The sequence below is a fragment of the Xenopus laevis genome, chromosome 3L (genome assembly GCF_017654675.1).
Source record: "Xenopus laevis strain J_2021 chromosome 3L, Xenopus_laevis_v10.1, whole genome shotgun sequence".
NCBI classification, from domain to species: Eukaryota; Metazoa; Chordata; class Amphibia; order Anura; family Pipidae; genus Xenopus; species Xenopus laevis.
In genome coordinates this window covers 62,099,684-62,125,484 of record NC_054375.1, presented here as the reverse complement: position 1 = coordinate 62,125,484, position 25,801 = coordinate 62,099,684, and the positions used below count along the sequence as shown (strand labels likewise).

General features: G+C 38.4%; 1 protein-coding gene across 8 annotated transcripts in view; it reads left to right on the top strand.

The window, feature by feature from the left end:
- atp2b1.L (ATPase, Ca++ transporting, plasma membrane 1 L homeolog) overlaps positions 1-25,801 on the top strand; it is a 77,607-nt gene that overhangs the window by 20,253 nt on the left and 31,553 nt on the right. For all 8 annotated transcript variants that reach the window (XM_041585141.1, XM_041585142.1, XM_041585144.1 and 5 more), the window contains 3 exon segments: positions 9,618-10,036; positions 22,394-22,591; positions 25,790-25,801. The exon segment at positions 25,790-25,801 is cut by the window's right edge and continues 243 nt beyond it. In XM_041585141.1, coding sequence (XP_041441075.1) covers positions 9,838-10,036; positions 22,394-22,591; positions 25,790-25,801 — 409 coding nt within the window. In that variant the 5' untranslated portion in view covers positions 9,618-9,837.

The window sequence follows — 25,801 nt, the reverse complement described above, 5'->3', positions numbered from 1 at the left end:
AAAAAAGCACAACATTTTGAGTAAAATTATTTTATTATAAAACTGTTACATGCAAATGAGCGATGCCTATAAAGCATATTTGAAGGCACTCCCTGGATATACCCCATGATTTGTCATTCTGGAATTACATCAGAGGGAAAAGAAAACAATATTAAAAACAATTGCATAAGATATTGGATGCAATATTTTGTTTTGGCAAAATGTAAACATATGAATACATGGAGACATATTGTAAATGATCTCAGACTATCACTCTCTACATCATACTAAAATTTAATTTAAAGATGATCATCCACATTAAACTAGCTCTATAGTTCTGAGCAACTTTGCTTTCTTTAGTTATGACAGACCCTCAGAATTCAAAAGGCTTTTTCCATTAGGTTGACATAAAGGTCTGTGCGCCGGATGATCTGTGCTGATTTACCTTTTTATGTCGGGGGTGTGGGCAGCAAATTGCTAAAGATTTACGGCGTAATGTTGGAGTTAGGTTCATGTGCCCCATTCTCTGGCTTAATACTGAGAGCTTTTGCTCTTACTCTTCATTTTGTAATGAAACACAAGCAACAGGTTATTTGACACCAGTAAACTTAACGGGGTGACTTCATAATTAGAGACTAGAGTATTGGAATGTGATCCGTTTCGCTCCGCCAAAAATTTGCCGCCAGCAAAACTTCGAAGAAATATATTAGCCTATCTGCACCTTAACGTTTTTGTTTTTTTTTGACAAATGTCATTTTTTTTCCCTCCAGTTGGAGTCTATGGGCGTCATTTCCGGGGAGAAACTTGGTGAAAACAATTCGCTCATCCCTATTAGAGATATATCATTGCTGTAGATCAGTGGTCCCCAACCAGTAGCTCGCGAGCAACATGTTGCTCCCCAACCCCTTGGATGTTGCTCTCAGTGGCCTCAAAGCAGGTGCTTATTTTTTAATTCCTGGCTTGGAAGCAAGTTTTGGTTGCATGAAAACCAGATGTACTGCCAACCAGAACCTTCTGTAGGCTGCCAGTCCACATAGGGGCTACCAATAGCCAATCGCAGCCCTTATTTGGCACCACCCAGGAACATTTTTCATGCTTGTGTTGCTCCCCAACACTTTTTACATCTGAATGTTGCTCACGAGTGAAAAAGGTTGGGGACCCCTGCTGTAGATCAAATGAAGGGAGTGGCTGTGCACACTATGCAGTGGGTCTTGACCACAGCTTACTGAAATATGTTAAACATAGTGGTCTGGAAAAACTTTTAATACATTCTGATGGTGTGTGTGCTAGAAGTTATGTTCTACACACTGACTGTGTGTAAATAATATCTAGTTTCAAATATTTAAATTTTATACAAGTCGTCCCAATTTAGGACTTGTTTTTCTTTATTGTGTGCATATTTCTTGCATATCTCTGCCTCCATGACATCTGGAGGTAACCGAACAGTTCCAATGCTAAGCAGGATGTATGAGTCAGCTGTAATTCATAGCTGTTTGCTGCGAGGAGAACCACAGACTTAACTCTTTAAATTCTGAATGCCAGCATTAATTCCTTTATCTATTTCCCCAGAAGGGTACTACTACTGTAAGTCAGTGGTTCCGCTGAAGGCATTCTCTGATGAGTGTGAGCTGACTCATATGGCTTGCCAGGAACTTTGGAACTGCTGAGGTGCCTCAGGGTACTTGCACAACACTGTGCAACAACCCTCTTTAGGAAGCCTAACCATATTGTCATTATGAAAAATATACATATAGACATTGACAACATATTTACATTAAAATACACTGATTCTGAATACACACAGTGTTATTTAACTTAAAACCGCACCTGATAGATCCCCTTTAACGTATTTATCAGGGTGCAGAAATGAGATGTGACGCAGTTTAATAGCAGACATCATGATTTATGGTGAAATTAAATCTACTGTTAGAAATGATCATGCAGCTTATTTTTAATAAGTATTGTTTTTTTTTATTTGAAGTTAAAGGAACAGTTCAGTGTAAAAATAAAAACTGGGTAAATAGGCTGTCAAAAATAAAATTGTTTCTAATATATTTAGTTAGCCAAGAATGTAATGTATAAAGGCTGGAGTGACTGGATGGCTAACATAATAGCCAGAATACTACGTCCTGCTTTTTAGCTCTGAGTAAGTCAGCTACTTGAAAGGGGGCCACATGGGACATAACTGTTCAGTGAGTTTGCAATTGATCCTCGGCATTCAGCTCTGATTCAAAAGCAACAGTTATGAACCATGTGCCCCTCCCCCTCAAGTCACTGGAAACCAAGAGAGCTGAAAAGCAGGAAGTTTTTTATGTTAGAAATCCAGTCACTCTAGCCTTTACATTTTTGGCTACCTAACTACATTGAAAACTTTTTTTTATTTTGCACAACCTATCTGTTTACCCAGTTTTTATTTTTTTTATACTGAACAATTCCTTTAAGAAATACTGACCAAAAAAAAAAAAGCAACAAGTGCTTTGTTTACTTTTGAAACCTCTACCTTTACTTTTTGACTTTTTTGTCAAAAAGACTTGCACACTTTACTAATACGTAATAGTCTTGTTGCTTCTGAAAATGTTGGTTTGCAAGTATTGATGTACAAAGAACTTTAGATTTGCGTCAGTAAGTTTGTTATTCTTGGAATAATCCTCTGTTACCTATGAAATGTTTTAATAACTGCGCATCAGTTTAATAGCCTTGGTCAATACAACTTATATTTTTGATAGTTTTGAGCCATTACTTTTAAAGGAGAGGAAAAAAATCTCTTGCTACATTTGCACAGAATAGGTCGATGCAAGACTTGTTTAACTTGGCTTCCATGCATTTGCCAGCCTATAATTTGTGTGTGTTTGCTTATGCCTTTTATAGCCACCTTTTCTGACACACTCAGTGGAAAAATAGTCAGCTGTCTTGTTTGTATTTGAGGTTTTCTTTAAAAAACAAAACCGAACCCGTCCTCTAAATAGACACTGGCGTTTAGAGTCAAAAAAGTCCCTAATTATTTTCTCAAGTATATGTACCTGTATTTCTTATGACTAAAGTGGGCTGTTTCAAACTGCTGTACAGCACACAATTACAGCAGCACTTGCAGTATATGCTGTTTAACCTAATACAAGCTTTCTTAAAAATAAAATTAAAAATGTGGAGGCCTATTTATCAACAGTCTCATTCTTGTGCTTTTTGAAACCACGACTAAACTCATAAACTCTAAAACCTCTAACCAGTGATGGGTGAATTTCTCCCGTTTTGCTTCGCCAAAAAAATTTGCGAGTTTCCCACGAAATTCTGACACCGGCGGCAATTCTGATGCGCTTTAAAGTCAATGGGCGCCTATTAATTGTCGCCGGCGTCGGAAATATCGCCGGCGTCAAAATATTTTTTTGAATAAATTCGCCCATCATTACCTCTAACACCTAAAAATACCTTTAAAAATGTGAAATTTGATACTGACCTTTTCATATGGTTTTATCTGTTTTAGGAATATCTCTTTGATTTCAGTAGTTACTCAGTTGTTTGCTAATTCTGACTGCATCTTTGCACTTGAAGGAGAAGGAAACCCCCTCGGCGCAAAACCCCTCCCCCCTCCTCCGAGTTGCCCCCCTCCCTCCTCCCCCTGGCCTACCTGTCCCCCTGGGCAAATGCCTCTAACTTGTTACTCACCCCTCTGCGCAGGTCCTGTCCACAGAGTTCACAGTCGCCATCTTCTCCCACACACGTCTTCTTCCTGCTTTGACCGGCGTCTTCTGGCGAATGCGCAGAAGAGCCGTAACGGTAACTGTTCCTACTGCGCATGCGCAAGAAGACGCCGGTCAAAGCAGGAAGAAGACACGTGTGGGAGAAGATGGCGACTGTGAACTCTGTGGACAGGACCTGCGCAGAGGGGTGAGTAACAAGTTAGGGGCATTTGCCCAGGGGGACAGGTAGGCCAGGGGGGAGGAGGGAGGGGGGGCAACACGGGGGAGGGGTTTTGCGCCAAGGGGGTTTCCTTCTCCTTTAACTATCACACTGCCTAGAAAAATAAGCAGGAAAACAAGATAAATACAATTAAACCAGCACTCACAAGGAACTCCAATCTCCCATTTAGTAATCAGGTGCACGTCACACACGGTAAGATTCGGGGAAATTAGTCGCCCGGCGACAAATCTCCTCTTCTTCGGGACGACTAATCTCCCCAAATTGCATTCCCCTACCTTCAAGCCGGCTAGAATTTAAATCACCGGCGGATGACACTCAGAGCACTTTGTTTTCCGAAGTCTCACAAGGAAACTTCGGGTGACTTCGGAAAACTAAATATTTTTGGAAGGGCAATACATGACATTAATCAAGCTGTGAATGGAGAATCTCAAAGCATAGATGCCTGGAACACAGGAACACAATAACATCTGTGGCCCTTTTCATTTACTGAATTAAAGGAACAGTAACACCAAAAAATTAAAGTGTTTTAAAGTAATGAAAATATCATGTACTCTTGCCCTGCACTGCTAAAACTGATCTTTTTGCTTCAGAAACACTACTGATGTGTAGTAGCAATGGTGGAAATTGGTAAAAGGCTGAATGGCACAGGTTAAATAGTGGATAACAGAAAACACCATTATGTTCTACAGGGCTTATCTGCTTTCTGTTGTCCCCATGGCTACACAACAGCTTATTTATATAAAAAAATTGTAGTGTTTCTGAAGTAAATACGGCAGTTTTACCAGTGCAGGGCAATGCTGTATTATGTGTTTATTACTTTAAAACATTTTAATTTTTTGACGTTACTGTTCCTTTAATCTCTCCTAATCGGTCTAGAAAGCGCAGAAGTGAGAATGCTGCACTAACAACATTTTGTTTCTAGTTACAATATAACTGGCTTAATCTGGAAAAAAATGCGGCCAACTTAATATGACAAATCTTTGCATGGACTTTAGGAAAGAGTTATTAATTAGGTGCAGCTCTTGATGCATTTAATTTTGGGTATAAATTGGGTCTTTCATTGCAAATCTCAGTGTGGCAGAATGTTTTTGTATGGGGCCTGATTGGTTTCTGGAGAAGGTCCTGATGGCTGTGTGGATACACACAGTTTGACATAATGTCATGGTCACAACAGCTGACATTTTTAATATAGCCTGTTAATAAGTATGTTGTAGTAAGACTATCTTTGTTTCCACCTTTACTATTAATAGCTGTCTTTGGAATCCACAATAATGCACTGGTTCAGATTGACTGGAAGAAGGGCATGAAACACTTGTCCTTGTGAATGAATGCTGTTATAGGTCAGTACACCGTTTGCTGTGACTGATTTGCTTTCCTTGTTCAACATTCAGATCTTGATTGATGGGCCCAGAATAGTAATTCATCCCTTGATAATACTGGATCATAAGCAAGCAGAAAATGTTAGTTTTGTTTTTTAAATAAATAATGAAATCCAACTTATTTTTATAATGCAATTCTAAGCTTTTAGAAATGATTGTGAACAGCTCTATGTGTTACTAGTAGAGCCTGGGATTGAATATCTCTACCTGTGGAATGAGACAGGTTGTTTTGACATTTAGACATATTCAACCATCCAATGCTCTTATATTTTAAAGTGGACCTGTCACCAGAAGAAATAATTACACATCCTAAACTTTACTTACACTATATAAATTATTTAAAACTTGTTTTTTTGAGTCTTGGAATTTACAATCTCAGCTAGCTGGCAGCAGCCATTTTGTGGAAGGTGTGATTAAGGCAAGCTTTGCTGCATACCAAAATCTTGTTTGTGCACCAGAATGGGGCACTGGATGCCCATGCACTGGCTGCACAATTATATGGGGAGGAGGGCAGTGATATCTAAGAAGTGTAAAGTGAAAGTAACTGCCAGCTCCACCTCTATGCTTAATGCTGGCCATAGATGCAAAGATCCAATCGTTCCCCGGACCTGCCACTGTATAATGGCTGGAGTGAATAGATGTCTAAAATAATAGTCAGAAATCAACTTCCTGCTTTTCAGCTCTATAACTCTGAGTTAGTCAGCGACTTGAAGGGGGGCCACATGGGTCATATCTGTTCAGTGAGTTTTGTAATTGATCCTCAGCATTCAGCTCAGATTCAAAAGCAACAGATATGACCCATGTGCCCCCCCTCAAGTCTCTGATTGGTTACTGCCTGGTAACCAGGGTAACCAGTCAGTATAAACCAAGAGAGCTGAAAAGCAGGAAGTAGTGTTGTGGCTATTATGTTACACACCCAGTCACTCCAGCCTTTATACATTACATTTTTGGCTAACTATATTAGAAACATTTTTTTTCATTTTGCACAGGCTATCTATTTACTCAGTTTTTATTTTTACACTGAAAAATTCCCTTAACGTTAATCTGAACAGCTGTAGACTTGCTGTGCTGGCAGCCTTTTGTAGCGGTCTGTAGTGGTCTTCCTCCTTTTGTCTATGGCAAAATCAAAATTACCTGACTGGATTGTGCAGCGTGACCTACAGGCTACCAGTCCCATTTTATAGATTTTTGTACTTGCCCAGCAAGCCTTCTGGTGTTGCAGTACTACAGACTCCTATAATAACTGCTGAGTGTTTGCAGGCACTCTGTCAGTTCCATAAGTTTATACCAGCATAGGCAGCCTTGAGCTCATTTGACCGCTACCAGACATATGATTTCAATACCTAGTGACAAAGGAGGAGATCAAAAAGTTCCTCCTTTGTCAGCCAGTTTAATAGCCCCATAGAGGGGGAAGGCACAGGGCAGATCTGAAGGCTGTTAGACATAGTCCCCAACAGGTGAGTTTTTCACTTGTTAACTTTTTATTTTGTTTACAATAACTGCTAATCATTGTTTTCAAACATTACGATTTCGACAAATTCCTCTTTTTCAACCAAGTACCACTTTTAGCTATTTAGTTTAAGCCACTTGCCCAGGTTGCATCTAGCCAATGAAAGTAAAGAGGAAAACTGTTGAAGCGATACTTTAAAGGAGAAGGAAAGGTAAAATACAAATAAAGTTGTATAGATTGCCCACAAAATGGAGAGATACTTACTGGATTCTTTGCTCTATACGTTTTCCCCTCCTTCTGTAATCCAATATTGTTGTCAAAATTTTTTTAAGGCGCATAGAAAATAAAATCCATCCATCTCGCTATCCAAATCTGATCTAATAGGGCTCGCACATGCGCAGTAAAAATTTGGCAAGCCCTGCGCATGCGTCCAATATCCTTTTCTTCCCCCATGCGAGCGGCGCTACTGCGATCAGGTGGACAATGGGAACGATCGCTACCGGTTCAACGCAATCGTTCCTTGGCATAGCTTGCGCTGACTAATGTCAGAACATTTCAAAGATTTCACTGGGTAGAGAGACGCAGCAAAGAGAGGCTGTTTGTGGCGGGTCATGGGGATGGACTCAATTTAGCGCATGGGCAGTTCAGACAAGGATACACAGGAAGTGACGTGCACTCTGTTAAAATGGCGGCTGCAAAGTTTAGAAGCGGCAGAAACATCAACAGGACTGGGTGAGTGAAGGAGTACGAATTGGGCAGCGAAAGTAATGTGGTTCAGGAGGGGAGCACCCAAGCAACATTTAAAGATAGGTTTAAAAAAATTACCCTTCCTTCTCCTTCAAAGTGCCACTTTGTTCTGCTTCTTTTTCTCATACATGCTTAATTGTCACATCATTAAATGCTACACAAGTAAACTTGTTCTTTTAAAGTTGCCCGACATTGAAGGTGTCTATATTTAAATAGTTCAGACGTGCCATGTATGTGCTGCTGAAATGTATTTGGATAATTAACCTCTACAATAATCAGCTTGTACTGGTCTGATAGAAGCGTTGTGTGGTTGTGATGTAACATGAGATGCAGAAAACCCATGTCATACAATTGCTTTTCTCAAGTATTCAATCTATTTCTAAAAGCTGGCAAGAGAAGGAGCATCATTCTTTGCCATGTCCTACAACACCACAGCACATGAGTTTGTCAGGCCTTAGATGAACTAATTAGATTAAGCAAGAAGCTTTCCTTAGATAATCATTTAGGGAGCCATTTCTTATGCTAGAGCTCGGCTGCTGATAATGTGCAGTTGAAGGTCAAATGCTTTGCAGAGAATAGCAGCAGTAGCTTAATCTTAGTCAGGCAGCGGTTTAAAATTACTTAACTATTGGCTTTTAAAAGATCCATGTGAATCTGATGAGCCTTTTTGTTATACTGGCAATGTTGCCAAGCTGCACTAGCACATTGGAATAAGGCAGCAAATTATCCATTACAAAAGCTTATAAAAATGTATATATTTGTGTGTATGTGTATTTTATATATATATATATATATATATATATTTATATATATATATATATATATATATATATATATATATATATATATATATATATATATATATATATATATATATATATATATATATATATGTATGTGTATATATATATATATATATATATATGTATGTATATATATATATGTATATATATAATGTATGTATATATATAATGTATGTATATATATAATGTATGTATATATATAATGTATGTATATATATAATATATGTATGTGTGTGTATTATATATAGATTTTTTTAAATATCAAATGTTGGGTGTAATATGGTACATGGTGGCCTACATGAAAAAGCTCTTGCACATACATTCCTCTACTTCTTTTTCGGTCTTCTCGTTCTCATTTTGTCAAATGATGGTAGGTTTACATGTGTTTAAAGGGGATGGTCGTCCTTATAACAACTCTTGAAAATAAATAGATTTGGCCATTGAAATTTTTCTCTTGACCCAGGTTCAGGGAAATTGGTTAGCCTCACCGTTGGCAGCAGAGTGTTTTTGGAGCATATTCCCTTCTCATGTAATATCTGACATCAGCTAAGAGGCTTCAGATTGGGTTTAGGTCTACACCACATCCGGCTGGGTTGAACCAGGGTTGAAATGGAGTGGGTTGGGTAGGGTGCAGGTCCAGCTGTGTTCCCTCTAACTGTGTTTTTTATTTTTTTGCACACACATGTAAGTTTTTCTTTCATTATTTAAAAATCTGAGTTTGTGTTGGTCAGAAAACATATAAAAGTAATTTCTTCACAAAATGCTTTGTATGTACCATAGGTTTTTATATGACAAGATTTAGTGGTTCAGATAAAGTCTGATGAAATATCCCTGCCTGTCAGCGACTAAATATAAATCCAATAGATCCCCCCCCCTCTAACAGTGTCTACAAATTTCTATGTATTTCTATGATGTATAAACATGTTCTATTCTAATATACCTTTGTTATACTGTAAACCCAAAGGAGCAGAACTTTTCCATGGACATTTCTAACCCTTTACCATGGTGTTTACAATAAGGATAGTGTACATTGCTTCTCGTATTGTATCTTCCTTTGGATTTTTGAAGGGCAGGAATATTTTATGGAAATATGTAGAAATGAGACGCTGACAGGGGTTGTTGAGTGGGAAAGAAGGGGAGAACTGTAGAGGATTCTGGCACTGAGTGGTATCATTTTGGATGCGGCTTTATAAATATTTGGATACATTAAACTGTATGGACCCACATCTACTGTACATGGCAGGATAATGGGCCCAATGCCATACTGTATGGCATGATAGTGTGTGTGTATTTCTTTAATCTCATTCATTAACAAGTAAATTAAAATTTTTGTTTATTTTATAGTGTACAAAGTCCATGAAATGACGCAGGGAAGAGAAATATGGAGCTGAATTCAAGACATATCTATGGAAATCCACTTTGAGCTTATTTTTAATTCCTTAACATGAACTCTTCATAGAATTTGATTTTTGTTTTTTCATTATTTGAAGAGATAACAAGCCTCCACTGGAATTCTTAACAGTTGCATTTACTTGCCTTTACGAAAGGATTTACTGCAATCAATATGGCTAATAATTCAGTTGCATATAGTGGTGTTAAAAACTCTCTAAATGAAGCAAACCATGGGGGAGAATTTGGCATCACACTTGAAGACCTTCGTACGCTTATGGAATTGAGATCGACGGATGCTTTACAAAAAATACAGGAGTGCTATGGTGATGTGTATGGAATTTGTTCTAGGTTGAAAACCTCTCCACATGAAGGTAAGATTTAAATGCTGCTAAATTCACTGCTGCACAAAAGCATTGGCAAAAAAAATCCCCAGTATTTATGCTTGTCTATTACATATTGGTACATACAGTGGTGCAATCGTTATCACTGCTGCCTTGCAGTCTTGTAGCTGCCCTTCAGTCTGGTGTGCAGTTCCTGACAGTGCACTTTGTATGTTAGCCATGTGCATGCGTATTCTACATTCATTGCAAATACATACAGGTTTGGATTGTAAGCTGAGGGTGATGAAATTGATTGGAGTCACTTTGCCCTGCTATGTAATATGTTTGCACTATATGAATAAATTATATGGGTGTCTGCATGACAGGTATATTTACACCATTTGTGTACTTACTGAACAGAGAAACACTGCATTACTGCAATATTTATCCCCAGGCCTTTTCAGCCAAGTGCATCACCCTGCTGTTTTCCCCAGCCACCCAGCTCTGCTCAGGCCCCACTCTGCCCCCACATTGCGCAGCAGAAATTAACTTCTCATTTAACAGCCGGTAGGATTGTACATTGTAAATGAAGGATCTGTAAGCCAGTAGACTCACAACAAAGGGATAAGGGGAGGTGTTGTTTATACTGATCTCATTATCTCTATTTTAAAGGGATACTATCATGGGAAAATAGTGCTGCTCCATCAGACTTCTGCACTGAAATCAGTTTGTCAAAAGAGCAAACCAATCTTTTTAAATTTATTATAGAAATCTGACATGGGGCTAGACATATTGTCAGTTTCCCAGCTGCCCCTAGTAGTGACTTGTGCTCTGATAAACTTCAGTCACTCTTTACTGCTGTACTGCAAGTACCCCAGCAGCCAAATAACAGAACAATGGGAAGGTAACCAGATAACCGCTCCCTAACACAAGATAACAGCTGCCTGGCAGATCTAAGAAAAGCACTCAATAGTAAAATCCAGGTCCCACTGCAACACATTGTTACATTTAGTAGGAGAAATAACAGCCTGCCAGAAAACAGTTCCATCCTAAAGTGCTGGCCCTTTCTGAAAGCACATGACCAGGCAAAATGACCTGAGATGGCTGCCTACACACCAATATTACAACTAAAAAAATACACTTGCTGGTTCAGGAAAGAAATTTTATATGGTAGCGTGAATTATATGCAGTGTAAACAGGTTAATTTAGAAATAAAAACTACACCATAAAAATCATGACAGAATCCCTTTGTCAGGTAATTGTGATTTAAAAAGTATGAATCCAAAACAATCCTCCCTTTTTTATATTAAAATTGTAGGCAGAATTTATTTTGCTCATATTTATGGAGGTGTATAGGTGTATGCTGCCCCTTTAATAAATTCTGATGCAGAATGTGCTTGTTTCTATGCTGTCAAGAAATGTGAATGAAATAACTACAGGTATGGGATCTATTATGCCTGTTTTATTCGGATCACCATACCTTAAGTAAACTATAAAAACAGTTAACCATTAAATAAGTCCAGTATGAATGTGTCACAATCAATTATGATTTAGGCAGCTTAAGTACCATTAAGTACAAGGCACTGTTCTATTATTACAGAGAAAAAAAGAAATGCATTATTTGCTTAAAATGGACATTGTGAGAGATGGCCTTCCATTAACTCAGCTTTCTGGATATCCAGTTTCCAAATAAGAGCTCCCACCATGTATACATATCGGATACATATATCTATGGTTTAGTTGACATTTAAAGGAATAAAAATGTAAAGATACAATTCATTGGTAAAGTTATCAATTTAAGATAACTGTATTTTGTTTTAATTTCACCGATACCATGTCTTTGTATGCGGAATACCACGGCTACTTTTGACACTACTAATGTTTTTAAACTCATCTTTACTTTTTATCTCTGTAGCTGACAGCCAGTAAATGGCAATTTAATACTTGGGACATCTGTCCTTGTGTGTTTCACTCTTCTCTGTCCAGGAATAGTGTAGGACATACCACAATATAAACAGATAACCCATTCTTCTGTTTGTCCACAGAAAGTAGTGACATGCACTGTAACTTCTGCAGATGAACTTCTAGGGCAATGACAAACGGAGCTACTTCTGTTTTAACAGAGACAATTCTCAGTATTGTCTATGGCAGGGTATGTTCTGGCTATTTTCTGGCTACAAATAACTCCATGTTTCATTACCCTTAGGCCAGACTTTGCACTGTTAACTGGTAAATAAATATACAAATAGTTTTTTTGTCCATGCTTACTCTGATTTGCTACTTTTGATTAAGAAATCTTCTTTATACAAATTGTAGTTTGGCTACAGGGAGAAACCTTGTTATACGTCCTATAGGTATAGAATTTGTTATCCAGAAACCATTATCCAGAAAGCTCTGAATTATGTGAAGGCCATCTCCCATAGACTTCATTTTAATCAAATAATTCAGTCTTTTTTAGAAATGATTTCCTTTCTCTTTGTAATAATAAAACAGTACCTAGTACTTAATCCCAACTGAGATACAATTAATACTTATTGGGGGCAAAACAATTCAACTAGGTTGCCGCAGTACATGCACAGAACAGTCTTTATGCATTTGTAAATTCAGAGAAAAAGAACATAAGGTGGCCAAGACGCACAGATAAGATCGCACATATTCGGTGCGTGTATGGTGGGAAAAGAGCCGACCGATATCGGCCTGGATATCGGTCGACTCGTTGATCAGGCTGGACGGAAAATTTTGATTGGGTGCTTTTGAGGGCACCCAAATATTGGCCATTGTTCGTGCTGAATCGTCCGATACAGGTAGAATTCTATTGTTTCTACCTGTATATCTGACGATTCAGCTCTACACGTGTGTATTGAAAAAAAAGATCTTTTCCAAGAAAGATTGTAATTGTTACGTCTATGGCCACCTTCAGCCACAAGGATTCAGCAGTGGACTGGGGGGGGGGGACTGCATTTCATTTTTGTCTGGCCCAGCCAAGAATGCATCTAAGCTGTATCTGTTGCAGATAAATTATTTGGTGCCCTTGCAGGTGATTGCTCCCAATCCATAGAGTTAGCAGTGAAGGCACAATTGTTGAAAGTAGAAGGTACTCATCTAGTACCATGGGTAGAATATGTAGGCCTAATCCAACCTAACCCCCCCCCCCCACACACACACACACACGCAAGCATTCTTGCATTGAATTTGTCTTCTCTAACTTGTTTTACCTTTAAGGGTTTTTGAACTTAGGCTTCTGCTATACTAGCAGTATTCTTTTAAAGCATATAGGTAAAAACAAGTCATGTACCAGTGTCCGATGATAATTTGTTCTTGCATGTTTTTACTCTGTCCGCAGACACCAGGCTTGCCCTTATTCTGCATTATGTTTATCTGCCTTAGCCAGTAATGCACCTTAGCTGTTGCAGATAAATAGCATGGCATGTCTAGCTTTTACCTTGTCTTTTTTTAGTATGATCTACTAGATAGCTGCAGTATCTGTAATAGTCTTTTGCTGCTTTTATATTTTACCAGTTTTGCGTAAAGGTGGGCAAGAGCAGATAAAAGTATCCATCTCTGCTCCTCTAGTCCAAGTCAGCAACTTATTGGCACCCATATAGAGCCTTCAGGTGGTCCTGCTGACCGATATTGGTCCAAATATTGGACAGATATCTATTGGGCAAGTTTGAAAATCCCATCAGATCAGGAACTATTGTTGCATTGATGCAGTCTTCGTCCAATGAGTTGCCTAAAGGTGGCCATAGACTCAAAGATCCGCTCGTTTGGCGACATCGCCAAACGAGCGGATCTTTCCCCGATATGCCACTAACTGCATGGCTATATCGGGGGTAATTCGAACGTTCGGCCATATGGCCCAATGATCGAATTACGATGCGCCAAGGGGCTCCGACGGGTCGGTCGGGTAAAAATCCATCCTTCCCGATCGATATCGTGGCCAGATATCAATCGGGAAGACCCCATACACGGGCAGATAAGCTGTCAAATCGGTCCAAACGACCGATATCGGCAGCTTTATCTGCCCGTGTATGGCCACCTTAAGTTTCACAGTTGGGTCTAGTGCCAACAATTACATCGGAACAATATGGAGACATCTGTGGGGACAATAGGAAGGCACCTTTTCATGGCTTTGGCCAACACTTGCCCCAGGGTTGTTCTTGGAGAACAGAAGTCTAAAGGCAACACATTCCTCCCCTTCATATGTGGGGCAGAGCCTAAATAGGTCCACTGCACCCTCAAATCTCAAAGTGACAAGAAAAATATAAAAAAATTGATACAGGGAGTGTTTATAATAAATAAAATAGTAAAATGATCAAATGTGTCCGTGTGTGTCATCACAACACGTATGTTTGGGCACTATCGGGTGGCTAATTTTAGGGCGCAGCACTCCTTGGGCTTTTATTCTGTGGTGGCATTTTGTCCAGAGGATCGAGGTAGTTTGTCAAATAAAGATGAAGCCAGAACCTGCCCTTGAAGAAGGAACATTAGGCACCCCCAAGTGATTGTACCTACTTACCTGACACTCTGGGCTGGTGCACCGATCAGGAGAAAACTACACCGGCCCAGGGTTACTCCAGCGAGCACCACGGAGCTATCATCTTCCTGCGTCTTCTTTCTTCAAATTACCCGGGGCAGACACATGCGCAGTAGAATGAAATAGCCAACTTTTCAGTTAAAGGAATTGTTCAGTGTAAAAATAAAAACTGGGTAAATAGGCTGTGCAAAATAAAAAAAATTTAAATATAGTTAGTTAGGCAAAAATGTAATGTATAAAGGCTGGAGTGATTTGATGTGTAACATAATAGCCAGAACACTACTTCCTGTTTTTCAGCTCTCTTGGTTTACACTGACTTCTCAGAGACTTGAGGGGGTCCACATGGGTCATATCTGTTGCTTTTGAATCTGACCTGCATGCTGAGGATCAATTACAAACTCACTGAACAGATGTGTACCATGTGGCCCCCCTTCAAGTCGCTGACTAACTCAGAGTTATAGAGCTGAAAAGCAGGAAGTAGTGTTCTGTTATGTTAGACATCCAGTCACTCCAGCCTTTATACATTACATTTATGGCTAACTAACTATATTATAAACATTTTATATTTTGCACAGCCTATCTATTTAACCGGTTTTTATTTTCACACTGAACTGTTCCTTTAAAGTTCGGATTTTCGATCTACTGCACATGTGCAGCCGTGAGAAAAAAGAAGTGGTGCTCACTGGAAGGACCCCAGGCCGGTGCAGTTTTCTGCGATTGGAGCACCGGCCTGGGGTTTCAAGTAAGTAAATACAATTACTAGGGGGTGCCTAACTTTGGGAGTGAATAGAAGCCATTTTCAAACTGCAATTAATTATTTTTTATGAGCCGGTTTTGAGTTGCGTTTGAGTTTTGATTTGAGCCCAATCTATTCCCCCACATACTTGCTCTTTCAGCAGCGCGAAAACCCTTCACGGTCCGTGGCCATCTTCTCTGCTGCTTCGCTGGTCTGCCTCTTTTGCTAGTCCCGCTCTCCTACCAATGAAAAACAAGTTGGTAGGAGGCAGACGGGTCAAGCAGCAAAGAAGACAGCCACCGTGAAGGTTTTTCGCGCTGCTGAAAAAGCAAGTATGTGGATGAATTGATTGCGCTCAACTCAAAACTCAAACGCAACTCAAAACCGGCTCATAAAAATTAATTAATTGCAAATTGAAAAAGGCTTCTATTTATTCCCCAAAGGCAGAACAGATACTACACTTGATCAAAAGGCTGAGACCATGTGGTCCATTGTAGGGATGCACCGAATCCACTATTTTGGATTCGACCGAACCCCCGAATCCTTCGCGAAAGATTCTGCCGAATACCGAACCAAATCGCGGTGGGAAGGGGAAAACATTTTTTACTTACTTGTTTTGTGACAAAGTCACGCGATTTCCCTCCCCGCCCCTGATTTGCATATGCAAATAAGGATCCAGATCTTGTTCAGCCGGCAGAAAGATTCGGCCGAACCATGCTGAAAAACGCAGAATCTTGAACTGAATCCTGGATTCGGTGCATCCCTAGTCCATTGTACACTTTCCATATGTTCAGCCCATGGGGAGGTGGTTGTCCTCTGTATGTGTTTCAGACATCAGCCTTTTATCATTAGCCAATTGTTACTACATAATCACAACCTCCAGATTATGCTCCTGTCAAAACCACAGCCTTTTGTTCCCTTGTAACTATAATTGTAAATGTCTCATCGCATTCTTTCTATAATAGACTTTTCTGTTCTTTATCTGACCCTGACCACCTAGTAAATAGTTATTATTGTACTTTTTCTGGATGTCTAGACTAGATCACTACCCAGAATTTTAAGAGTGCTCAGAGACATGACTCTTACCATTTAAGACTGCTTTGATACCATGACTCTTACCTCTTGTAATTGAAAATGACATCTCTCTAATTTTTGGTTACATTACTGCAAATACATTGCAAACACTCCTCTGTCTCTCTCTCAGCCTGTTAGCACAGGTATAGGATAGTGTTATGACCCAGGGTTTTCTGAATAAGGGATTTTACTGTAATTTGGATCACCATGCCTTAAGTCTGCTAAAAATATCTGTATCTTTAACTGAAGTACATGTATAGGATCCATTATCTAGAAACCCATTATCCAGAAAGCTCCGAATTATGGAATTGACATCTCCCACAGACTCCATTTTATCCATTTAATCAAAATGTTTTAAAATGATTTTCCTTTTTCTCTGTAGTAATAAAACAGTACTTGATCCAAACTAAGATATAATTAATCTTAATTTGAAAAAAAACCAACCTATTGGATTTATTGAATGTTTACATGATGATCTAGTAGACTTAAGGTATGGAGATCCAAATTACTGAAAGATCCGTTATTAAGAACCCCAGGTCACCAGCATTCTGGATAACAGGTCCCATACCTGTACACATATTGCATTCTCTTCATTTTGATTCTTTTCGCTTTACAACTTTGTAACTTGGCATCAGCTAAACGTTTTAAGTATGACAAGTGTCATCGAGTCATAGTAGTGTTTCTGAAAGAAACAGATCAGTTTTACCAGTGCAGGGCAACACTACGTGATATTTTCATTACTTTAAAACCCTTTTGGTGTTACTGTACACAATAGGATTTTTTTGCCACCCATATGAATTTATGTAGCTTAGTTAGGATCAAGTACAAAGTGCTGTTTTATTTTTATAGAGCAATAATTATAAAAAATTCTATGGGAGATAGACTTCCTGTAATTCAGAGCTGTATAATAGAAGTCCCTTACGACCTCTCCTGTTTGCTTTGTGCCTGTGCTTTATGTGGCAGTCTTCTCTGCTCCATTGTACATCACTCTCAACTGTCAGGCACGCTTTTAAAGCGTAATGTTTACTGTCTGTGTCCACTGTTTTCTGTATCGTGTAAATGTTTGTTCCATAAACAGTGATTTCTTACATAATGTGTTTTCCTGGTGCCCCAGCAATCAACTACTGCACACCATCCAGCAATCACTGACAGTTGTCCCTAGCACCAGTTTATATTCTGTCACTGACAGATGGACTGCACAATTCTCCATTGTTCTTTCCAGTAAACATTAGGCACATGGTATCTGATGTAAAAACCTTGTTCTGGGATTTTTGTCTAGAGTCTCAAACCATTTTCAGGAGCTAGGAGGCAACATAGGGGTGGGCAAGTCTATGGCATATAGTACAGGTATGGGACCTGCTATCCAGAATGCTCAGGGCCTAGGGTTTTCCAGATAACGGATCTTTCCCTAATTTGGCTTAAGTCTACTAGAAATTAATTTAAACATTTTAATAAACCCTGCTTTTGCTTCCAATAAGGATTATTTATATCTTAGTTCGGATCAAGTTCAAGGTTCTGTTTTATTACTACAGAGAAAAAGGAAATAATTTTAAAAAATTTGGATTTTTTTGGCTAAGACAGAGTCTATGCGAGATGGCCTTTCTGTTATCCGGAGCTTTCTAAATAGCGGTTTCCGGATAATGCTGGGAATGCTTGGGGCCTGGGCTTTTCTAAGAAAGGGGGCTTTCTGTAGTTTGAAGTACCATATCTTTAGACCACAAAACGGCTACATTAAAAAAATTGGATTGTTTTCCCAGAAACATGGATTAATATTAATTCATCATTTCCATCAAGTACAAGGTACTTTTTTATTACTATACGAAAAAGGCAATAATTAAAAAAAAAAAAAAAAGGTTTAGGGCAGAGCATGACATTTTCAGGTAGGTGGGGTTACTTCCTGCACACTACTTCTATATTCTCGGATATATGTTGCACAATTAAAGCCTTTTTTTCATTATAATCTACATTACGATTTCCATTAACTAAAAATTGGATGTAACAAATCCAAACTGTTACAAACTGTCTTTTTTTTTTCTATTTGCTGTTGAAAGCAGTATCTATCAGTTCCGACAGTGCCCAAGACATTTCAGATTCTCCTTTACAGAAAATAAAAATTAAATGTGGAACCTTGGAGCTAGTAGACAGATATGATTTTCAATAGAATTTACATTTACATATTAAGATGTAGTAAATGTATATTGTGAAGTTGTAGAGATATATGTATGAGCTATTGATTTGATCTATTGATCAAATGCTTTCCGTTATTTCCAAATTTGTCAAAACCTCGGCGTTGCTTACAGTTAGGATTATGCAAGTGTAAGTCTCTGGGGATACAGCAAAGTTTATTTAGCAGCTCTTATTTACCTCACTGTAACTAGTGCATTGGAGACATGGCATCATTTTCTTTGCCAGACAGTTCTTTGATAAACAGAGGCCGTGTGTATAAACTGCTCTAAGAAATGAAACACAAAATAGATAATCAATATAAAAAAGGTAGTGTTCAAGCCTTAACAGCTAAATAGTAAATAATGAAAGGTCTCACTCCATAACCTGAGTCTATGGGTTAATGGCAATAACCAAAAAGCTGTGAAAGATGTGAGAACCATCAAACAAATTTAGTCAGTAGTGAAAATAATTTAAAGGTTAAAAAACTATTTATTAGGACAAAAGGAAGATCACCTAATGCATTTTGTGCCTAACTTTGCACTTACTCATATGAGTTTTCAATCTTCCTGGTTTTCTCATAGTCCTCATGTGTGATCTCAAAGTTCAGAGGCATCCGTGTTTTCTCTGTGATTATTGAAAGTGTTAATGTCTGCATGGTTAATGTTACTACTAAAAGTGCCTCTGAATCTTGGTCCACAAGGGTGTGGCTCTGTATCTAAGGGAGGTGCATCAGTCATACTATTGACTCCAACTCTTTCTTTAAAGCAACAGTTTAGTGTAAAAATAAAAACTGGGAAAATAGGCTGTCAAAAGAAATGTTTCTAATATAATTTGTTAGCCAGAAATGTAATGTATAAAGGCTGGAGTGACTGAGTGTCGAACAGAACACTACTTCCTGCTTTTCAGCTCTCTAACTCTGAATTATGACCCATGTGCCCCCCCTTAAGTCACTGATTGGTCACCAGGGTAACCAGTCAGTGGAAACCAAGAGAGCTGAAAAGCAGGATGTTGTGTTCTGTTGTTAGACATCCAGTCACACCAGCCTTTATACATTACATATTTGACTAACAATATTAGAAAAACATTTTATTTTGCACAGCCTATCTATTAACCCAGTTTTTATTTTTAAACTGAACAATTCCTTTAAGCTTAGCTGATAGGGTCTGCATAAACTGTTGGATATTCATTTTCCATAATTTACTACTTTTTAAGGGTAGATTTTATGTGTAGGCATGTCGTCATTTTCTGTTTATTTATTTCTTTTTTTTTCCTGCAATGTCCATGTCGCTATTTTGGGGGGGAAATAATATGCTCCATAATCGCTCAATTCTCAGATTAACTAAGGACTCTTAAAGGGGACTGTAAACCATGAATAAACACATAAACAGGGGGTGTGGTTCTGTTGTTTGTGCAAAAATCATAAATCAAAATTAGAAAAGTAAAAAAAGAGAAAAAAATTATACGGTAGTCTCTCTCCAGAAGAACCCCCAGTCCAAGGGTTGTCAATCATTTTTTGGAGTATACAAAAATTTCAAGGTGGAAAGAGACCCACTATAAGTAAAGCAGTAGCCCGAGTTTCGTACCAAGTGGGCACTTACTCATAGGCCTATGACAGCTTAGGAGTTTCAAGTAACAAATACTTACAAAAGCAGATCTAGCAGCAAAAAAAGATCAACGTGACTCAAAAAGATACATTTTTTATATTCCAATATTTTTATTGAGTTTACAAAACAAAAACAAAGTTGACAATAGCCGACAGTAGCATAGTAAGAGACAGTACAGATTGAGTCTTCAAACATACCATATAGCCTCCACGTGTAGGTACATACACACAGCTCACAAATGAACACATAGCTTATAGATAGATTATAAACATCCACAGTTAGTGAATAAAAAACAAAATACTGACAATCAAATGACCATTAAACTAGCTGACAAGTTCTGAAAATCCTATAAAAACAGTGACAAGTGAGATAAGACAGTGGTAACGATTCAAATGCTGAGAAAGGCAGTTGGATAATTAGTACCGTATCTATATTCAATCCAAGGGGACCAAACCAACAGGTATTTCTGGTGGGTATCAAGTAGAATGCTAGACATTTTCTCCTGGACCATTATTCAATCAAGTTTACTCTTCGTGGCCTCCACAGAGATATACCTGGTTTTCCAAGCCTTTGCGATTGTTTGTTTGGCAGCCATCATAATCAGCAGGAAAAGTTGGAATTGGTGTGACGTGAGAGCATCAGGTTTTTTACATAATAGGGCCGTACTAGGATGTTTGGGAATAGGCGTATTAAAAATGGAATAAATCATATTATAAATTCTTATCCAAAATCTTTGAACCACAGGACATAGCCACCAAATATGATACATAGTGCCCTTATGAGTACAACCCCTAAAACACCTATCATCAGCTGAAGGTATAAATCGCGCTATACGTGCGGGGACCAAGTACCACCGGAGTAAAACCTTATAATTTGTTTCTAAGAGTGAGACATTCCTTGAAGATTTCTTGATATTAGACCAAATTACTTCCCAGTCGTCTAAGCCCATTTGACATCCTATGTCCTCTTGCCAGAAGTGTGTATATGAAACCTGACGGGTGTCAGTCAGGACAAAAAAGTTATTGTATAAAGTTGAAATCACTCCCCGCGATTTGGGCGCTTTACAACACCAATGCTCAAAAAAGGTCTGAGAACTGTTCACCACCCCAGAAGATTTCCATAAAGATTGAGCATAATGCAATACTTGGATCACTCTATAGCTTTCAACCTGTGGCACACTATATTTCTGAGAAAAGTTCTGAGGGGTATAGGGCCCCAATAAGGAGAAAAGCTGCCCTAGGTACAAAAAGTTCTGATCTTGCCACCATTGAAATAGAGTAGGTTGCAGGCCCGGTGGAAAAAGCGGATTACCCAACAAAGGAGCAGCTGGAGTCAATGGGGATTGCAACCGAAACCGCAACCTAACACTATCCCAAAGCCTAATAGTATGTAATAAGCATACGCTACCTAATTTAGGTCGAAGTTTGGTGGGGCACCAAATTAAAGCCGAAGGAGAGTAGGGCTTACAAAAAAGAGCTTCTAGGTGGACCCAGTGAGGGCTATCAGCAATCGTGTGTAAGGTCACTATTTGAGCTAATTGGGCCGCCTTATAGTATAAAAAGATACATTTTTTAATGTACATAAATATTTTGAGGAATATCATGTCGGTATCACTTTAATCTTTTCACTCGCGCCCCCTTCCTTCCTGCAGCTCATTTACAGCTCCTGCCTTCATTGTTTCAAGAGTTGACATTGAAATTTGGGAGGGGGCTGGCCAAATGTCCCGGGGTGCAATGTCAAATCAAACAATGCACCAACTTATTAAGACTTTGCCCTGCTCAGTGTCAAGTCCTGTGATTGAAAAGAATCTGTAAAGTGACTTTTAACAATAATGGTTGTATTATTTCTTAATATGCAAGTTTTCATGTGTCAAGTGAAATGTATGTTGTACAGGTATGGGACCTGTTATCCGGAATGCTTGGGACCTGGTGTTTTCCAGATAATGGATCTTTCCGTAATTTGGATCTTCATATCTTAAGCCTACCAATAAATAAACACATTAGGTTGGTTCTGCTTCCAATAATGATTAATTATATCTTAGTTGGGATCAAGTACAAGGTACTGTTTTATTATTACAAAGAAAAAGGAAATCATTTTTAAAAATTTGGATTCTTTGATAATGGAGTCCATGGGAGACAGCCTTTCCATAATTCGGAGCTTTCTGGATAACGGGTTTCTGGATAAAGGATCCCATACCTGTATAGTTTATTCATGGCTTTTATGTTTGTGCTGAATATAGTAAGGTAACCACAATCACGTGCTGATACATTATTTTCTTTGTTAAAATGCAGGTTTAAGCGGGAATCCAGCTGACCTTGAAAGGAGGCAAGAAACATTTGGGAAGAATCTTATACCTCCTAAAAAGCCAAAAACATTTCTTCAGTTAGTATGGGAAGCACTACAAGATGTAACATTAATTATTTTAGAAATAGCAGCCATAATCTCTTTAGGCCTTTCTTTTTACCGACCTCCTGGTGGAGAAAATGAAGGTGAGTATTCGGGTGTTTTTAACCCATGCATTAAACTCCAGCCCAGTAGCCACAGTGTGTAAACAAGATCATTTGAAATTAAGAACAACAAAAGACTGTATATGAGGAGACCTTTGCTGTGTGCATATGAAATGCACCTGAATAAATCCTATCTTGATAACGCCATGATGATGGATCTTTCTAGTAAAGAATATGCACCCACATATGTTGTATAGAAGCCTGCATACAAGCTTCTATATTACTAGATTAAACAGAATGAGTAAAAGCTTTGCTTAAGGAGAAGGAAAGTCCTTTTTACTTGGGGGTGCCAAAAGTTAGGCACCCCAAGTGATCACATTTACTTACCTGAAACCTGGGCCTGTGCATCTATGAAGAGAAAACTGCACCGGCCGGGGGTTATTTCAGTGAGTGACCAGGTTCCTGCTTCTTTCTTCAAATGTCCTGGGACAGACGCATCTGAAGTAGAACTAAATAACCAGCTTTTTTGTTAAAGTTTGGCTTTTCGCTCTACCACACATGCGCAGCCACGAGAAGAAGCAGGAAGAGGATTGCTCCATGGTGCTCACTGGAAGAACCCCCAGGCCGGTGCAGTTTTCAGGTAAATTAAAAGAATCACTTAAGAGTGCCTAAGTTTTGGTACCCCCACTGTAAAAGGACGTTCCTTCTTTAAGGAGGAGTTATTAAATAGCATATTTTTGATCATTACTACGGTATATACAAGTCGGAGCTTTCTCTGTTACTGATACTAGTGTATTTTTTTTCTCCCATAAATATTTTATGTTTTAGTTTGGAGATTTTTATTGGGGCCTTCACTCATTCAGAATAGGGTATAAATGTAGAAACAAAAACGTTCTGTTATACACTGGACATCTGTCGAATGATTCATGCTGTTCTTAAAGGATATCAATATGAGGAAAGCTTCCTTTCCATTTTCTTTTAGTCTGTTATGCTACGGCATAACAATTGATGAATTTGTTGCCGTTCTGTTTTTAATGTCTGTGTTATAAGTCTAATAGCTGCATTCCTTTACCTATCGCTGGCATTTTATGGTCATAACTCTCCTTGGTGACAAATTGCATGTATATTAATTTACACTAGGAATTAGAATTCCAAATGTGTTGTGCAAACATTGTCCATATAGCTGCACCCAGTAATTAAAGTAGAACACACACACATATCCTCTTTATAATAGTTTTTCATCCTATAGAGATGATTCAATTATCAAATGGGATGACATCTGCAAAAACTCTAATGCAGAGTGTCAAGAGGCAGGATGGTCTGTTATTTGTGCTGCTGAATGAACTTTGTGAGTGAAGAGGAACAAGCTGAAGATTTAAGAGGATCTAAAAAGATATTGCCAAATGAAAGATATTGTAGAGCAAGAATATTTGCTGTTGAAAGCAGTCATTTTATATCTTTCTGTTCTCTGCCCTGATGGTTCTGGCTATTGAAACAACATGAATTTCTTGAAGTACAGCACCACAAATCTTTATTTGCCTTTATTTGGAACACTGGCAGGACCTGGATAAGCGACGTTTCAGGCTACACAGAGCCTTTTTTCAAGCTTTAACGTTGCTTATCAAGGTCCTGCCAGTGTTCCATTTAAAGGCATTGCCCATTCAAGGTACGCACACCAGGACCCCCAGATTTAAAGAGCTGGATTCTACCAACCAAGCAAGTATTGAAACAACATAGCAGAAGCGAGCAGATTAGCAGTGATCTGTAAAGAAGCATGCAAGGCTGCCTTCTGCTACATTGTTTTAAGAGACAGAACCAGCTGCATAGAAAGACAGAAAATGAATGGTTTCAACTGCATTTACACATTCAAATAACTTTAAAACCTGTTACAGTGTTACATATATATTGTCAAATTGCGTAAAATTACATTTTCTCTGACCTTTAAAGTTAGGTTTTTAATATTAACACATTGGATTGTATGGACTATAGTTTTTCATATTCATTTAATTTACTGTTCATGGCTGTAGGTTTGGCACATATGGTAGATGTGACACACTATGCTTTTTTCAGAGCAGGTCTCACAATATGCAGTGGCCGAGAATTGTGTTCTAAATTATTCAAAATATGGTTTAAGGGGTGGTTCACCTTTAAAGGACAAGGAAAGTTCAACTAAAGAAGTTGGCTGCAAATGTTGTAGATTATGTTTTGGCCTTATGTACCAGCTGAAGGCAACCACAGCCCTTTAGCGGGGAAGATCTGTGCCTCCAAAGATGCTTCAGTAGCTCCCCATCTTCTTTTCTGCGGATTCACTGCACATGCTCTGTGCTGCTGTCAGTTAATGAGCTTAGGGACCAAAATTTACAAAATATACAGCACACATAGAATATAAATATCACAGTTTAAGGCTGATTAGTAATTAATACAGATAATTTAATATTCTGCCCCATAGCATCTGCTTTTATTACAGACTAACCTCATTTTCTGCTTGATAATTTGCAACAACCCCTAAGCTTAGCTTCTCAATAGCTGCTCAGAGCCCACTAAGCATGTGAGTGTCACAGACAGTATCCAAGATGGTGACAAGTCCTGGAACATTGCTGCTATTGAGAAGCTAAAGCTTTAGGCTGGTGCAATAAGTTCATATATAAAATGTCATTTTTAGGTCTATTCATTTTTAGTGTTTAGTTCTCCTTTAAGTTAACTTTTAGTATGTTATAGAATTGCCAATTTTAAGTAGCTTAAAAACCACAAATGATAAAAAATGAAAACCAATTGCAGTTTGTCTCAGAATATCACTCTACCTTATACTAAAAGTTAACTCAAAGGTGAACAACCCCTTTAAAAGCCCCATGCTATGTTATAGGTTCGGACAGCCAAGAACAATAAAATAATGAAATTCAGACTCATTCTACAAATTGTGTATAATGCAGTAAGCTGCTTAGTGTATTATACATCAAGGTTGTGATTTTTCGGTGAAGTGTAGTACACTAAGCAGCTTGAATATTTCATTTGTATTGATAGTCTGATCCAGAAACAAAGTGTCCCTGAAAATATTTTTATATCCTGCCAGCTAAGAAATAAGTAAGGAAGAGTAGGGGACTGTGTGCTAAATGCAGATAACGGATTTAATGTTTAGTGACAAGGGTGACCATGGAAAGTGGTAAGAGTTAGCCATAAGTATATGTATTTTAATTAATTTGCCTAATGAACTCTATTAACTGATTTTGTTTCTGTTTAAAGCGTGTGGTCAAG